The sequence below is a fragment of the Liolophura sinensis genome, chromosome 5, assembly GCF_032854445.1.
Source record: "Liolophura sinensis isolate JHLJ2023 chromosome 5, CUHK_Ljap_v2, whole genome shotgun sequence".
NCBI classification, from domain to species: domain Eukaryota; kingdom Metazoa; phylum Mollusca; class Polyplacophora; order Chitonida; family Chitonidae; genus Liolophura; species Liolophura sinensis.
In genome coordinates, this window is record NC_088299.1 from 1,500,294 (window position 1) to 1,518,409 (window position 18,116).

Below are 18,116 nucleotides of genomic sequence, written 5' to 3' on the forward strand. Positions count from 1 at the left end.
CATATCGCAAGAGGTTAAGTGTTTAAAGGTGTAATTTTTAAAGGCCTTTATGTGCTTCCCAGTAAAGTGCATTTTTACAAGCTAAACTGTTAATGAAGTATGGTATATTGAATGGAAAATGCCTGCAACATTAAATTATTGAGTGTGTGATTGTGGGTGTGCGATTTTGTATTTGGTGCCTCTGAACCGTTAGATGGCTGCAAGACTGGCTGTCAGGCTGTACATGTAGATAACCCTGCAGTGCCTGCTGGGAAAGTGTACTTTTGTTTATATGTGGCTTTGGCTGTTTGTTTGTCTGGACAGGTTGTGTAACTGGAAATGGAAGGAAAATTAATTAATCACCCCAGACCACATTGTCCACAGTTTGCGGTGGCTTCTCAGTGTGGTTAGTGTTTAGTTAGGGAGTTGACTGGCTGGCAGGCTAGGATAAGGTACCTGTGTATATGGCGGTAATCGGTGTACAAGAAGGGCCCCTGTCTAAAGCCAGCCTTTCCTGGCATTACCTGTTCTGCTGATCGCTGCCTCACCTTTTTGTGGTGTGAGCACTTTCCGTGAAATCTGTTCGCATACAGCCTTTCATCCACTCCCAAATATTGAGACTGGAATAAAAAAAAAAAAAACTTGCAAATCTTTTCTTGCATATGTATGGTGCCTAATCCACAGGGGAAGTGAGTTCTTCGGAGCAGGGCATGCGTCATTTCCCCTTTATCCTCACTGCTATGGATCTGCTTCCAGAGACCTGACAGGATGCACCCTCCCCAGCCGGGGTGCATGGGACACACACACATCCTGGCCCTAATCTACATGTACAACCTCTTGTCCAGATAGGAGACCGTTTCTCAAATCTCAACTGAGTATTCTAGCAAAATTGAGGATATGAGCTCGCATGTTTGTTTTACTTGTATTTACAAACATGTTGTTAACACATGCTCATTGTGCAGGAGTACCATGAAGGTTCCAGGAAGCTACATGAAGCTGCTGGTGTACAGGAGTATCATAAAGGTTCCAGGAAGTTTCATGAGGCTGCTGGTGTACAGGAGTACCATGAAGGTTCCAGGAAGCTTCATGAGGCTGCTGGTGTACAGGAGTATCATGAAGGTTCCAGGAAGCTTCATGAGGCTGCTGGTGTACAGGAGTATCATGAAGGTTCCAGGAAGCTTCATGAGGCTGCTGGTGTACAGGAGTATCATGAAGGTTCCAGGAAGCTACCTGAGGCTGCTGGTGTACAGGAGTATCATGAAGGTTCCAGGAAGCTACCTGAGGCTGGTGGTGTACAGGAGTATCATGAAGGTTCCAGGAAGTTTCATGAGGCTGGTGGTGTACAGGAGTATCATGAAGATTCCAGGAAGCTTCATGAGGCTACTGGTGTACAGGAGTATCATGAAGATTCCAGGAAGTTTCATGAGGCTGCTGGTGTACAGGAGTATCATAAAGGTTCCAGGAAGTTTCATGAGGCTGCTGGTGTACAGGAGTATCATGAAGATTCCAGGAAGCTTCATGAGGCTGCTGGTGTACAGGAGTATCATGAAGATTCCAGGAAGCTACCTGAGGCTGGTGGTGTACAGGAGTATCATGAAGGTTCCAGGAAGTTTCATGAGGCTGCTTGTGTACAGGAGTATCATAAAGGTTCCAGGAAGTTTCATGAGGCTGCTGGTGTACAGGAGTATCATGAAGATTCCAGGAAGCTTCATGAGGCTGCTGGTGTACAGGAGTATCATGAAGGTTCCAGGAAGCTACCTGAGGCTGCTGGTGTACAGGAGTATCATGAAGGTTCCAGGAAGCTACCTGAGGCTGCTGGTGTACAGGAGTATCATGAAGGTTCCAGGAAGCTACCTGAGGCTGGTGGTGTACAGGAGTATCATGAAGGTTCCAGGAAGTTTCATGAGGCTGGTGGTGTACAGGAGTATCATGAAGGTTCCAGTAAGCTACATGAGGCTGCTGGTGTACAGGAGTATCATAAAGGTTCCAGGAAGTTTCATGAGGCTGCTGGTGTACAGGAGTATCATGAAGGTTCCAGGAAGCTTCATGAGGCTGCTGGTGTGCAAGGAGTATCATGAAGGTTCCAGGAAGCTTCATGAGGCTGCTGGTGTACAGGAGTATCATGAAGGTTCCAGGAAGCTTCATGAGGTTGATGGTGTACAGGAGTATCATGAAGGTTCCAGGAAGCTTCATGAGGCTGCTGGTGTACAGGAGTATCATGAAGATTCCAGGAAGCTTCATGAGGCTGCTGGTGTACAGGAGTATCATGAAGATTCCAGGAAGCTTCATGAGGCTGCTGGTGTACAGGAGTATCATGAAGGTTCCAGGAAGCTACCTGAGGCTGGTGGTGTACAGGAGTATCATGAAGGTTCCAGGAAGTTTCATGAGGCTGGTGGTGTACAGGAGTATCATGAAGGTTCCAGTAAGCTACATGAGGCTGCTGGTGTACAGGAGTATCATGAAGGTTCCAGGAAGCTACCTGAGGCTGCTGGTGTACAGGAGTATCATGAAGGTTCCAGGAAGCTTCATGAGGTTGATGGTGTACAGGAGTATCATGAAGGTTCCAGGAAGTTTCATGAGGCTGCTGGTGTACAGGAGTATCATGAAGGTTCCAGGAAGCTACATGAGGCTGCTTGTGTACAGGGGTATCATGAAGGTTCCAGGAAGTTTCATGAGGCTACTGGTTAATAAACATAGACTTGATGTACATGTGCAAACAAATTATGGACTTGGAATACATTTATATATACATGCAAGGATTTTTCTTCTTACAAGTATTTATATGACTGAAAAATTGTTAAGTACGATGTTAAACCCCAAGCACTCGCTCGCTCTTACATGTATATACAGATACAAATTATATATACAAATACAAGATTATCAAACTTATAGATAATAAAGCATATTTTGGTTTTCGATTTTTAACTAAGGTTTAGTTATTTTTAACAGGTTTTAAACATGTTCATCGTCTTGTTTTGTTCTTGATGTCCATCGTATCGAAAGCCATTTACTGTCTTATGCTTCAAACATGTCCTCAACACGATTTGGCCGAAATATTGCCAATGTGGCTGTAAGTCATAATCATTCAATCAATCATTCTTACACGTATGTTGAGTAGTAAATTGCAGAGCTTTCATGCAGTGTGGGTTAAGGTAGAAAACTTATGTATCAAATATTAAAAATCACATTGCACAGATTTCGGGATAGGTCCTGTGGGCTCAGGATGGGGAAATCTTACTGCAAAACTGCGTGTTAAAAAATACTGCCAAGGAAGGTGGGAAAGAGCAGGCATGTACTTTCATGTGGGTATGTTTTGACAGGTTTCAGTTCGCTTACTGTATTGTCATGATTGTGGACATATATATATATATATATTTCTGTTGGCTGCTATCTCATTTGTGATCATGTTGGTTTTCAGGGCTCAGACCCCCTTATTCAGACAGCCCGAGGGAAGCTCCAAACCAAACGCTCCAAACTCAATGACCAAATCAACCGTGAGCTGCTCATGCGGAAAGGAGCAGAAAACCTCTTCAGGTGGGTAAATACACACATATATATGTAAACACATGCTGTGTTCACATTTTAGATACAATATTCGAGTGGTGGACTCAAGATATACATCTGTGGCCCTCATTAAACACATGTTTGTTCAGGGTATCCTCCAAATAAGAACTCTTTTAGAGAGTTTTTATTGGGACTTTTGATGGATTTATCTCTCCATGTTATATTTCTTTAAAATCTCTCACAAGCCAGAATTAAAAAATATTGCACCCTATTTTCTCTGATAGGGTTTTGCATGTATCTTACATGTAGGTATGTGGGGACCGTTTTGGTTAAGCATCCATTTCAAAAATCACAGTAGACAAACAGGAACAGTTTGGAGGGTAACCATATTTGAAATTACTTTCTTGACAAGTAGCCACGACCATTTGACCATTTTATGCAGTGTTGGGGGCATTAAGCGGTCAGCGATGTTTATGTAACCATTTGCACAGTGTAACGCCCATTGGAGACCACTTATTTTCCACCGTTAGGATCTGCAGATCTGTGCTTCAGCTCATTGGAAACCACTTATTTTCCACCAGTAGGATCTGCAGATCTGTGCTTCAGCTCATTGGAAACCACTTATTTTCCATGAATAGGATCTGCAGATCTGTGCTTCAGCTCATTGGAAACCACTTATTTTCCACCAGTAGGATCTGCAGATCTGTGCTTCAGCTCATTGGAGACCGCTTATTTTCCGCCAATAGGATCTGCAGATATGTGTTTCAGTAAATTGAAAAGGGTTGATTGCATCCCAGCTTCCTTCAACCATAAAACTGACTGACATCAGATGAGAGAAAAAGTCTTGAATAGGACATTATTAACAGCAATTCAATGAATAAAAAGCAAAATTAATTATTAGCTGAGCAGTTTGCATTGTGGCGCAGGTATGGGCTGATTCAGTACCTTTTTTCGTTGCGTCGTTGGTAAGTTTGGTCATAGCATGCATGTACATGTCCGTAAGTAGTTCACCATGCCACTTTTATTTGACTCTTATGTGTGCACAGTTTTTTTGCCTATATATATATCTCATACATGGCTCATACTTGTTATAACTATGCAAATACTTGAGCAAGTAAATGATCTCAGCCCAGCAAACTGCCGTAGCAAGGGTCTGTGTAAGTTCTGTCATGTGCCAAATTGATAACAATCACTCTGCGCAGTGAACTATTTAACCTGCAAATAGTGATACCAGAGTTGAGTGGGTTAACTTACTGTTCAAATATTTTGCAAAATCTTTGAAATTCTACCCTGAGCAAATAATTTCTTGTGATTATATTCTGCATGGATATTTTTTTTTTTTTTTACAGAGATTACATGAGAATGGAGACTTATTATGAATTAAATAAATGGAAAATGTACACACCAGTTACTCAGAGCAGTTTGTGTAACTTCAATTCAGTAACATATTATATATGTGATGCATACAAATACAATTGAGTTTTGGTCAGACTTGCACTTCTAGGGACCAAGTTGTCAATGTAAACATGCATTACGCAGTATTCCTCAGCATGAAGCATATAGGATACATTTATTTAAGGTACCTTTGAAAAACATATCTACCTTAATTCCTCACCCTTTGCGCATATAAAGAGCAACTTTTAGTGCAGTTTTAGCACATTTCTTTGGAGATTTTTGGAGATGCAATTTTGATTTTGGAGACAAAACTACATTGGTTGGATTAGCCAATGTCATGGCTTCACAAAAAGTATAATTTTGTCAGTTTGTCAGCTGAGTGCATGCGATAAAATTTACACAAGAAGCTCTGTAGTTTTCTTTGGACAACAGGAACTGCAGCTGATGCTTGTAAGCCAGTGATAGCTCACTGCTGAAGTGTGAAGACAAACTGTGAAGGACTTTTCATGTTTTAGAAATGCCATGGTTGTCATATTGCTTTGGGATCAGAGCTGGCTTTGACGTGTTGACATGGCTTTGAGCATTTTTGCCATATTTCAGATGGAGGAAGAAAAGTTCCATTGAATAAGCGCAGGAAGGGAGTTTATGATATTGACTCTGGCCGGCCTCTTATAAATCAGCTGAGATCTCAAGGATGCCTCCAGCTTTGAATTCAGAACAACTTAAAACTCAGGCTACTTAATTCTGGAATGCCGACCTTTAAGATGCCACACTTTAATGTTGAGGAATTGTCATTTCTCCGTAAAGGACAGTTATTCCAAGGCCAAAAACATTTGTGGTAAAAGTTAATAGAGGTCTAGTGTACAAATGTTTTTTTATGTTTGTTTAGAAATTCACAGGTGTGTGTTTGCTGGAGGCTTAGATAATTTTTTTTTTGGTTTTTATTCCACTGCACCCATGCAGGTGGCTTTAATGTCAAGCTTCGTTCTATGGCTTGGAAATATGGGCTTTGTGAGAGGACTTTGATCAGAGTTCTGATTTTCCACCTGTAACATGACATAACCTCAGTTCGCTTAAGTAAACAAATAAATAAATTTGGTTTGTAAAACATGTAGAGTTGAGTAGCTCATTGAGAATGTGATAGTTAAGGCTCTGCATGGGGGTAGTGAAACTATACACCTAGATGCAAGTTGCATTGCTCAAGTCCATATTTCAAATGACCCAAAATTTCGCCCGTTTCTTGATTTACCGGATTCTTAGAGTTCTGTTGATCTGGATTTTTTTTCAGGTTTGTGTGGAAGGTAGTATGATATCCAAATGTGAAATGGTAAATTTGAACTCTAGAAGTAATGTTTTATGACATTTATTTCCCCCCAAAGATGCAATGTTCAGGCAAAATTTTAGATCATGTACTCTTTGTACTTCTTAAAGTTTCCCATTCATCACTATATAATTATTTCATTAACATTTCATCCAAATGAATTCTTTTACCAAAAAAAAAAAGGAATGAAAAAAGGATTTTTTATTTTCAAGTGCTGACCTTCAACTTACCAAAAAAATTAGTTAAATGAGGGCAAGTATGTAGAGCAAGGTCTAGGCAGATGGTGTTTCAGAGAGACCCATTTTTCACCACAGTTCCATTTCTTACAGTATATATATATCTCTACGTGTGCTGCAATAAGGAAGTTTGTTTGCTTTGGCTGGTTAGTTTATGGACACTGGTCAGTGGTTCAACATGGCCAAGGCTGTGTAAGGCCTGTCTCATTGTTCTCAGATTAACCATTGTACATTAGAAACTTTGATGTGGCATGTGTGTTGGGACGACTTTGGGCTCAAGGGTGAACATGGCCACGTGTGACTGGAAGGATGGTGTAAGACACCAGTCCGTAATCCAGCCTTAGCGCCAGTCTTATATGCACAATCAACACCAGGTGGCCAACTACTTACACACAGGATTTAGCAGTGATCTTCTCAAGATGTAGGCAATGTGAAATGGCCAAGTCAGGTCAGGAAATCCCCTGCAAAAGTTCAGACAGGTGGTATTTTAGATAGCCCTGGGAAAATACCTGTGTCCACCTGTATAGGACTGCATGTTGGGACTGCATATTGCATCATTTAATCTGTGTATTCAGTGAGTTGCAAAAAAAAGGATATGAAATAAACAGTGACTGTATTTCACCATAAGTTTGTCATGTGAAAATGCACTTTCAGAAGTACATATGGGCTGTAAACTTATACTTTGATGTCAGGCTTCAGATTTTCGGATACTAAAATAGTCCATAAAACTTCACAACAAAATTTAAAGTGGCCCAGTAAGGTGGATGAATCAGCGCAGAATCAAGCAAAATGTGTTCTTTGAAAAAAGCTAAATTTTAGGTGAAATACAGGGAGTGTTTTAGGTGAAATAAAGGGCATGTTTTAGATGTAGTTCACATGTAAAACCCCTATATCTGATATGCCACTAGGCCAACAGTGGATCACTTTATGTTACACTTACAGTGTATGCCACTAGACCAATTCTGTATCACCTTATGTTACACTTACAGTGTATGCACTCGGCCAACAGTGGATCACCGTATGTTACACTTACAGTGTATGCCACTAGACCAATTCTGTATCACCTTATGTTACACTTACAGTGTATGCACTCGGCCAACAGTGGATCACCGTATGTTACACTTACAGTGTATGCCACTAGACCAATTCTGTATCACCTTATGATACACTTACAGTATATGCACTCGGCCAACAGTGGATCACCGTATGTTACACTTACAGTGTATGCCACTAGACCAATTCTGTATCACCTTATGTTACACTTACAGTGTATGCACTCGGCCAACAGTGGATCATCGTATGTTACACTGACAGTGTATGCCACTAGACCAATTCTGTATTACCTTATGTTACACTTACAGTGTATGCACTTGGCCAACAGTGGATCACCGTATGTTACACTTACAGTGTATGCCACAAGGCCAATAGTGGATCACTTTATGTTACACTTACAGTGTATAGGACTGGGCCAATTGCGGATCACCTCATGTGACACTTACAGTTTATGCCACAAGGCCAATTGCGGATCACCTCATGTGACACTTTACAGTGTGTAAGATTATCTAAACTGAAAGATTGTTTCCACCAGCCATTTAAATACACATGTCACAAAGGCACACTTGACTAAAGTCACCTTATTCTTGATGCTGTCACTAGGCTCTAACACATAAGTCTAATGTCATTGTCTGTGAATAATAGCCAAACGAATAGGCTTAGACATGTGTGGATGTCGGTACATGTTGTAGCAATAGATAACATGAGCCATTGGTATGCTGGACAGCTACTACATTCACAGTATTTTTTTAACATGTACATCTAGGCCACTGTATGTAGCCCATCTCTGTATGGCCAGATCGAAGCCCATTCAAAGCCAGCCAGCCATGTAAGCAGTGTGCTCCTGTTGTGATATGCTACTATAGATACGAGTGTAAAAATACATGTACGTGTCTTCATCAAGCTTTCAGTAATCCTCACTCGGGAAATATGGTCTGTCTAATATAAAACTTACTATGCACTATGCAGCTTTGGTGACCTAATAGTTACAGGATCTGCATTCAGGAGATCTGGCCCCGGGATCACAAAGGTATCTTAGGCTTAAATAAACATTTTAAACCATTTTAAAATTGTTATTTATGATGTAACAAGGTCAAAATATTGCTTGACAACATAAATTCTGGGTAAGTTATTGTACAGCAAATTTCAACTAAAATAACAGAAAAGGACATACCCATTCAATGATTAAAATTTTAAATCGCTTTAGTTATCCAGGAGGCTGGGGTCAAACATGGGTCGGTTTTGTGTCATAGCAGTACGTAACATGAACACATTGTTAGTCATAATCTGGCCGATATCACCATGTACTAGTGACTGATCATGTGCATGAATTCAGATTAGACAAAAACCTGAATCTTAGGCTAAAACTCGTTGTTTTCTACATGAATTGAAGTATAAACACACCTTAAGGTACTTTATGAAACTGTACTGTATGAAAAGATATATATGTGTATTGTATAAAAAGATATATATATATGTGTACTGTATGAAAGGTATATATATGTATTGTATGAAAAGATATACATGTGTACTGTATGAAAAGGTATATATGTGTATTGTATGAAAAGATATTTATGTGTACTGTATGAAAAGGTATATATATGTATTGTATGAAAAGATGTATATGTGTACTGTATGAAAAGATATATATGTGTATTCTGTATGCATCCACTGACTAAAACCCAGACCTTATGGTCACGTCAGTTTGTGATACATTTACAGTGTGTAGATGTTCATGTTAGATTTGAAGTGGCCTTGTGGTTACATGTAGGGCTATGTGTAATCTCTGAAGTATTATAGAAACATCCATGGTGACTTTCTGTATAATTACACTCTGTGAATGGGTTAAGGTGCGAAGCGACAAGATGAAGGGTTTGTTTATTATGCTGTTCTGCATGTATACATGCTCCTGTGCTAAACCTGTGATCCTTCACAATGTGAACATGTGGGCTTTAGTGAAACTGTGAGCCATTGTGTTTACAACTTCAGATTTACGGATCAGCGTCCTTACCTGCTTCCACCATGTTCGTGTAGCATTATTTTACCTGCCTTGTAAGGAGTAAATTTGTGTAAAGGATGGAAAATACATATACTGGAGAATTTGTGGTCAACATTTTTATCTGTTGTTTACATGTGAGTGTATCAAAAATATACATTTAGGTGGCTTTAGGAGCCAGAAGTCTTGTAATGATGTGTACAGACTGCATGACTAAGCTAATCTTTTTCATTTCCATGATATTTAACGCTCTGTGCAGACTACTCTTATTTAATATTGAGAAACTTTCTATTTTCTTACCGAAGAATAACAAGTGGTTGAACGAGGCTATCATGGAGAAAACGAGCAATTTTTTTGCCTCTGAAAACAAAGATAATTAATGCAACTCGGCTGTCTGGGAAATGTGAGCTACATGTATTTGTGCATGTGTGTGTGAATTAAGCACAAGTGTTGTGTAATCTGGGTTAATTGCAAAAGTCATAATTGTCGTCGTTTACGTGTGCTGACCTTACGCCTGTGTATATTTCTGTGTGGATTGTGACAGGTCCCATTACTCAGCATCTGTAATCATGTCAAGAATCGTAATGCAGCATTCTGATCATGTCGTTTGACACAATGAAGCATTGTGCTAATGTCACTTGTGCCACCCTGACGTTAAGTGTGTTTACATGTTCTGCCATTAACACAGTATTGTTACATTTTGGGAATGAATTTAGACTGGACTGCTCCCCGGGGCTTGAGTTATTTTCCGAAAGCATGTCATAGACGTGAAGTGGCTACTTGTTCATATTGATATATGTTTGTCTTATTTACCAAACCTCAGCGTCACAAGTTTACCGTTTTGACCCCCATGTTTGTTGGTCGCCGCCCGAAGAATGCCACATGTTTTAATGCTGCTGATCAGACCAGCATGTGAAATGTTTAAGCGATCATAAATCTACATATTTCTTTATTCTTGAGTGTTTGACAAGTTTGAAACTCCATCACCTTCCAGGCATCACCCAGCTAATGGCAGCTGGAGACAGGTATATACTGCATGCATAGTTTGTTTCTGAGTTCTGTGACTGTATATATGTCAATATTCGACACTTCACCATTTTCCGATCCGGCTGTGACTTGTCGTGTACACTCATGCAGCTCTTGTTTCAAGGTCATATTAGTTCATGCACTGACTTGTGCTTAAACTGAAATAAAACCAGGAGAAAAGTGAGATTGTAGTTGACATTTAACAGTTATACAATGTTTATAATGTCCAGAACAATGATTGATTGAAGTGAGTTTTTTGTTTTTAATTGTTATTCCTTTGCTTGACACTGATTACGCATTAACTCACTTTTGATTTTGTGTTTTTCTTTTCAAAGGAAAGCATTGAAGGTGGTTTTAATATGTATAGTTAGTATTGGAGGCTGGTTTCTTTAACACCATATTAAACTTTGAGGCATTCTTTTGTACCTGGCTGTAAAATCATGACCAATGCTATAACCACATTGGAATTTAAATGCTTTTTAAGTGATGCCCGTGTGTAGAAGGTTATGCTATATGCACAATGTATAGAAGGTAACACCCGCCTGTAAAGTGAGTTAGTGTGCATTTGTGTCTTTACAAACATGTCTGACCATCCCTTAACATGAGCAGGCCTTACAGATCGACACTCCACCAGGTCCACCCAGGCCCAAATAGGCCATCTCCTTTGTCCTCTGTGAATGATTTCCAGATAACAGATAATGACACACCTCTTCACCTCCTGTACATGTAGGCATATCCTGTATCTGTTGAAGAACAGATATCCGGTGTGATCGATTCCAGGTATTTTCCCCAAACTTAAAGACAACCGTAACAACACTATTAACTGCCTGTTCTTAAGCTGTGATGAAGTATTTTAGAAGCTACAGGTACCTCTACATGTACATTTACCTGTTAATTGCCTTCAAAGTGGTCTGAGGTTTGTTGTGATCTGAAGAAGTTTTAATTTAGGAGCGTAAATAAAGCTCCAGCTTCACAAGCCTCAATCAACCAGCAGATATGTAAGCAACCAGCCAATCCGGCTGGGTGTAACTTTCATGGGGTATAGTCCCTGCCGTAAGATATTGGATCTTCTGTATTATTGTAGTACACATTGTGTATTTGGCCATGTTGGGACAGACTGTATGGCGAGGTTAGCAGGCAATCTGTGAGATATACTTGGAGTCTTTCTAAGCTATGTGACTGCTATTAACTCCACATTGTCAGAAGATATCCTGGTGTTGTCTCAGATTACATTAAGACAGCCTTTGTCCCAGCACTGCTGTAAATCTCCTAAATTCCCAGCTGTAAATTCTAATGTATAAAACTTTGTTTGCATTTAAGGTGTTATCAGTAGAAAGAATATTGGCTTTCTAAAATTTGACTTCACAGCAATACACGGAATGGAAACAGAATTGACTTAAAGATAAGTAATTAATGAAATTAAACAGATCTATGGGATAATGTTTAAATTAAAAGTTTAGAACAATTAAGCGGAGGTTAATACGGAGGTCAGATCAATTTCCCTGTGAGCTATACATATACGTACAAAATCAGCTGACTGCACTGATTGTTGATGTCATAATCACAGGTAACATGTTCATTATTATTTATTTATTTATTTGATTGATGTTTTACGCTGTACTCAAGAATATTTCACTTACATGACGACGGCCAGCATTATGGTGGGAGGAAACCGGGCAGAGCCCGGGGGAAACCCACGACCATCCGCAGGTTGCTAGCAGTGTTCATTATTAAGCTTAAGTACATGTGTAAGATTAAAGGCTGTGATTTTGTGATGATTGTAGGACAAAGTAACATCAGTTAACAAAGACTGTCTGAGTGTTTGCAGTCATCGGTTATATCGGTATATATTGATACAATGACCTGTGACCTGTAATTGAACCAGAAAAACGCCTATAGGTATAAACCTTTTGTAGATTAGCAGTCAACCTAGTTTATTTTCAAATCGCACATTATCTATCTTTGCTCTGTCTGATATTACAGGTCAGATATTGTCGTTTCATATTTTCAGCTATGATTTCATATAATGAAGAACATGTAGATAGCCAGTTTTTGCTTTTATGAAATTACATGTAATTTGAAGTTCCTTCATTAGTCCATATTATTCATACATATCCCTCTAAACGCTGACAAACATAGCCGTAAGACTGCATTTGGTCCTTGGTATTTATGATCCTTGTGGGTGTTTGTGCTCTTGAGATACATGTATATACAAGAGCTTTAATATTTGTAGTTTCACAAGGTTTTTACATTCCCTTCACTGTTCAGAAAGGGAAAAAAACTCATCATCCTGCAGACATGCTTAACCCAAGCTCATAGATGTCAGAACTGGGCCACACGTACGTGGTTTACTTTTCTTGCGTTTGGGGACAGCATCTGTGCGATGTCAATATTTACTTGTTTCTTGCACATCTATCTATGTGAGGGTCATTGTGAAGGCATTGTGTTTGTCCTCAGCAGGTGTGCAGAAATTCCCAGACCTTCATCTTTGTTGCATTTCTTACATCATCTTCAAACACTTGCAGCATCGGTTTCTTTTAAGCTAACCTTGTTGTCTTCTCTGTGCCCGATCCGTCTCTGTGTCCGATCCATCTCCCTAGATATATATATATATGTCAGAAGATTCTCCCCAGATTTTACGTGAAGAACTTATCATGACCTCAATCATTATGTACTGTTCGCTGGAGATTTACTCAATCCAATTTTCTGATTGTGAACATCCCAGTGTACAAGTATCTGACCTTTATTTACGAGGTTGTCACTTGAATACTCTCCATGACAGATCGTTCAAATCCCTCAATTCTATACGCTGTGAAGAGACACCTGGTTTTCTTATATGAGTGAAATGTAAAGGTAATCTGTGTTAACCATTGAACTTCCTTATAAGCAAATTACGTTGGCCAGCGAGTACAAATATTCATGGGTCACAGTTCAGGTGTGCCTTCATTAATATTCACATGACTTCTATACTCAGAGACAGTTTGTTGACTACCCAATTTCCAGTGAAATAAAAACTACTTCAGCAATGCTTGGCATCGCTGATTACCCACAAGTGAACTGTAGTGGTATCCATACTTTAATAAATCTCGGATTTTGGTAAAATTTGGTCTTTGTTCACCTTCTCGCTTTGTTCAGTCACAGTAACGTTACAACAACAGCATTTTATGGCTTACGATCCATTGGTCATCCTGGATTATGTTAATTAGCCATCTGTATCGCATTTGTGAGCTTTTTCAGCATAGGTAGTAGGAAAAGACTACAGACATATGCCTGAGGAGGGTATCAGTTAATTGTATATGTTTCAGGCCTGTATTGCAAGAGATGCTTGTGGGCCCATGGTGACAATAAGCGGGCCCATGGTGACAATAAGCGGACCTTGGTGACAGTAAGCAGGCACATGGTGACAATAAGTGGGCCCATGGTGACAGTGAACGGGCCCATGGTTACAGTAAGCGGGCCTTGGTGACAATAAGCGGGGCCTTGGTGACAATAAGCGAGGCCTTGGTGACAATAAGTGGGCGCATGGTGACAGTAAGCAGGCCTATGGTGACAATAAGCAGACCCATGGTGACAGTAAGCGGGCCCTTGGTGACAATAAGTGGGCCCATGGTGACAATAAGTGGGCCCATGGTGACAGTAAGCAGGCCTTGGTGACAATAAGCGGGCCTTGGTGACAGTAAGCAGGCATGCGGTGACAATAAGCACGCCTTGGTGACAATAAGCGGGCCCTTGGTGACAGTAAGCAGGCCCATGGTGACAATAAGCGGGCCCATGGTGACAGTAAGCGGGCCCTTGGTGAGAATAGGTGGGCCCATGGTGACAGTAAGCAGGCCTTGGTGACAATAAGTGGGCCCATGGTGACAGTAAGCAGGCATGTGGTGACAATAAGCAGGCCTTGGTGACAAGAAGCGGACCCATGGTGACAGTAAGCGGGCCCATGGTGACAGTAAGCAGGCCTTGGTGACAATAAGCGGACCCATGGTGACAGTAAGCGGGCCTTTGGTGACAATAAGCGGGCCCATGGTGACAGTACGCAGGGCCTTGGTGACAGTAAGCAGGCCTTGGTGAGAGTAAGCGGACCCATGGTGACAGTAAGCGGGCCCTTGGTGACAATAAACGGGCCCATGGTGACAGTAAGCGGGGCCTTGGTGACATTAAGCAGGCCTTGGTGAGAGTAAGCGGACCCATGGTGACAGTAAGCGGGCCCTTGGTGACAATAAGCGGGCCCATGGTGACAGTAAGCGGGCCTATGGTGACAGTACGCGGGGCCTTGGTGACAGTAAGCGGACCCATGGTGACAGTAAGCGGGCCCTTGGTGACAATAAGCGCGCCCATGGTGACAATAAGCAGGCCTTGGTGACAATAAGCGGACCCATGGTGACAGTAAGCGGGGCCTTGGTGACAGTAAGCAGGCCTTGGTGAGAGTGAGCGGACCCATGGTGACAGTAAGCGGGCCCTTGGTGACAATAAGCGGGCCTATGGTGACAGTAAGCGAGCCTTGGTGACAGTAAGCGGGCCCATGGTGACAGTAAGCGGACCCATGGTGACAGTAATCGGCCCTTTTGCACAGGCTATTGATGTTCTTTGAAGACAACTTGTCTTCCTCCGGCACAGCATTCATCTGGATGCACCATTCAGATTAGTTTCTAGTATACATGAGAGGTGTTGCATGATTTTTTGATTTTTTTTTTTTCTTTGTCTTTAGATCATTTTTGACATTTCCTTTTACAGACTGAGAGGGGCGACTGCATATTAACATAAACCATTGATGGCTGACCTTTCTGTCTCGATTCGTGACTATTGAATATTTGTAAAAAGTGATGTTAAGACCAATTGCTGATGTTGTGAGCTCAGTCAATCTAGTCTGATGCTCTAGGTTGTAAGTTTTCTGGGCAGATCTTCACACTTCACTGGACTGGTATCCTGAAATACATGTAACAGTAACTGCAATGTCTGCCGATTATCATTTTATGGCATCAACAAGGAGGCCAGCTTGAGTTCATATATATACATGTAGGCAGTGATAATTACTTCAATCAATGAAGTATAGTGACATACAAAACATTCAATTTTAATATCTCAAATGGTTTGTCGAAACAAAAAAAAAAATCAAATTCAGTTAAAGAAAGAACTCATTTTCGTCCAGAAAGTTGTGATTGGTATGTGGAAAAATTACTTCTATGAACCCTGAAACATTGCCCTTCACAGTCATCTATTCTAATTAAATATTTTTGTAGTGGTACATGCATATATTTGTTTGTGTATTGAAATATTTAGTAGAAATTGGCAATGTTTTTTAGGGATATCACATGTGCTGCAAGCAGAGATATATATATGTGTATTTGTGCCTTCCAAAAGATTGTGACTCAAAAGTGCAGTTATCCAGCTGTGAGAATGTTGTAGTTTTGTGTGCAGAAGAGATTGCACAAATTCCCCGCAGGGCTCTGATTTGAGCGTGACTTGACCTGCCAGTTGCTACTCTCCAGATGAAGTGATTGGACAAATTTGCCCACATTTTGGAACTCTCAGGGAAGAAACAGAAATGATGGCAAGAGAGATTTGCCTAACCCCTTGGTACATAGAAGATCTGACGGGGGTAAATAGCTGTTAACAAGATCAGTGTGCAGCTTCTGAGTTTTTTACCTGACATTTTTGTGATCTAGGCTATTTGCTCTAATCCCAGGTGTTCCATGTGACAGCCATGTGCCTCAAGACGCACACCTTAAACATCCCCAGATGGCCCACAGAACTGTGACTACCAGGCCCAGCTCACCCCCCATAGACTTTTAGCTAACACCCTGAGGAGTTCTGATCCGTTTCACCCCCTGGCAGTGATTTAGCAGAATCTATACACGTAGGACAAGTTAACATCAGGAATACGTAATGACCTAACCTTGAGATACATATAGAGGACATAAAAGAAATTCACATTTAATTGTAGTTATTTGATTGGTGTTTATTGTTGTAGTTTAATGTATTTTGATTAGGTGATTAGGTCTATGGTTCTTGGATTTCCTCGAGTACCCGGAGTAAACCTTCTGACTTAAAACCGCAACTGAGCTGACAAGAGCTAGATTTGAGCTTGCTGCCTCTGCAGCAAGACTAATGCTTTAGTGGAATGAGGGCTTCCTGTGTCCGATGTCCTCGAGTGGCAAAGTTTCTCATTTTATATAGTTTTCTAGCCCATCATATACATGTATGCATACATACTCTAAAGTACATATGTTATGTAAATGTTGGTGGATAGGTTCAACATTTTATTTAGCCTGTAAAAAAAAAATAAACAGATTTCAAAATGTGTTGTTAAGTATGGGTTTCTTCATGTTCGTCATTGTAACGTTGGTTTCATTTATTCACCATAGTTAAATATACATGCATAATAAGGTGATGTGTGTAAATATACAAGTTCATCCACAGTCGATCTACATCATTTGTCGGAGGTCAGCATTGACTCTGTTAAATTGTGTTTGTGTCTTTCCCCGTGCCATGTGTTACTGGAAAAGATTGAGCTGCTCAGTCACTTAAGTCACTGCCTGAAACAATTTTCAGAGAATGACCAGCCACATCAAATATTGTACATGTAATTATTAGGAGTCAGCCAGAGTTGACATGGCCTTGACAGTTTTACAGCCTAATTTAACTAATCAATGGTATTTCATCAGAAAATTGAAAAAGTCCAACATTTATTTCTTTTTCCATGGGTTTGACCACCATCGGATTGGTCAACCGAACTGACCTTATTTACTGGACATTCATGCATGTTCACATTCCCATATTGATTTTGTCCATGAAGTTGAAAGATTCCGAACTGAAAACATTGTGCTTTGTCTAAAATTTGTTTTAGAAAATGTTTCATTGCGGAATTCATTTTAGTAAAACAAAAGGTGCCTTTCATCAATATTTGAAACGTGTTCAACAGTATTGAACATCTTAAAATGAACTCAAATTGTGTTTTCACACATTTGAAAAGTTGACAACCCTTAATAAAGTACATGTATGTTCATCAATCGTTTAATACTAATGTATTTTCAGAGCGACAGAGAATAAGAGACTGAAGGAGCTGGTCTCCCTGGAACTCTCATTTTTCAACTCCAATATACAGCTGTTAAAGGAGGAGCTGTTAGAGCTAAACAGCTCAGTGGAGGTGTATCAGCATGACAGGTAAGGTGCAACACTCGTTATCTTTATAGTTTTCATACTGCGATGTCGTATGCTTTTTGGTTTTTCATTTCTCCCACCTGCACACATGGTACGGTTTTTCAACATTATCAATGTATACATCTAGATCATGTGATTTGTTCGCATGATTCCGTGTAATTTCCTAAAAACTGGACAACTTATTCCTATTGTCTGAGTACATGTACAAGAATGTAAAACACATTAAGACACCTTATAATCACATTTGATTTAATCTGTGTCACATATTTTCTGGAAAGAATTCATTTCTTTCTTTCGTGGACAGATTGTTGGATGGAAATATTTTTCCTAATCAAGAGACATGATCAAAGTTGCTTTCTCTTTTTATTGGTGTCCTTTGTGGTGACCCTTTGGGCTTGGTATTAACAGCTAGATCTCATTTATGATTGTAATAAACAGCTAGATCCCA

The 18,116-nt window shown here is 40.3% G+C and overlaps 1 protein-coding gene across 1 annotated transcript in view; it reads left to right on the forward strand.

The window, feature by feature from the left end:
* Positions 1-18,116, forward strand: part of LOC135465939 (rhophilin-2-B-like) — a 56,989-nt gene that overhangs the window by 17,655 nt on the left and 21,218 nt on the right. Inside the window, exons 2-3 of the mRNA XM_064743321.1 lie at positions 3,398-3,513; positions 17,543-17,671. Coding sequence (XP_064599391.1) covers positions 3,398-3,513; positions 17,543-17,671 — 245 coding nt within the window. The remainder of the gene's footprint in view (positions 1-3,397; positions 3,514-17,542; positions 17,672-18,116) is intronic.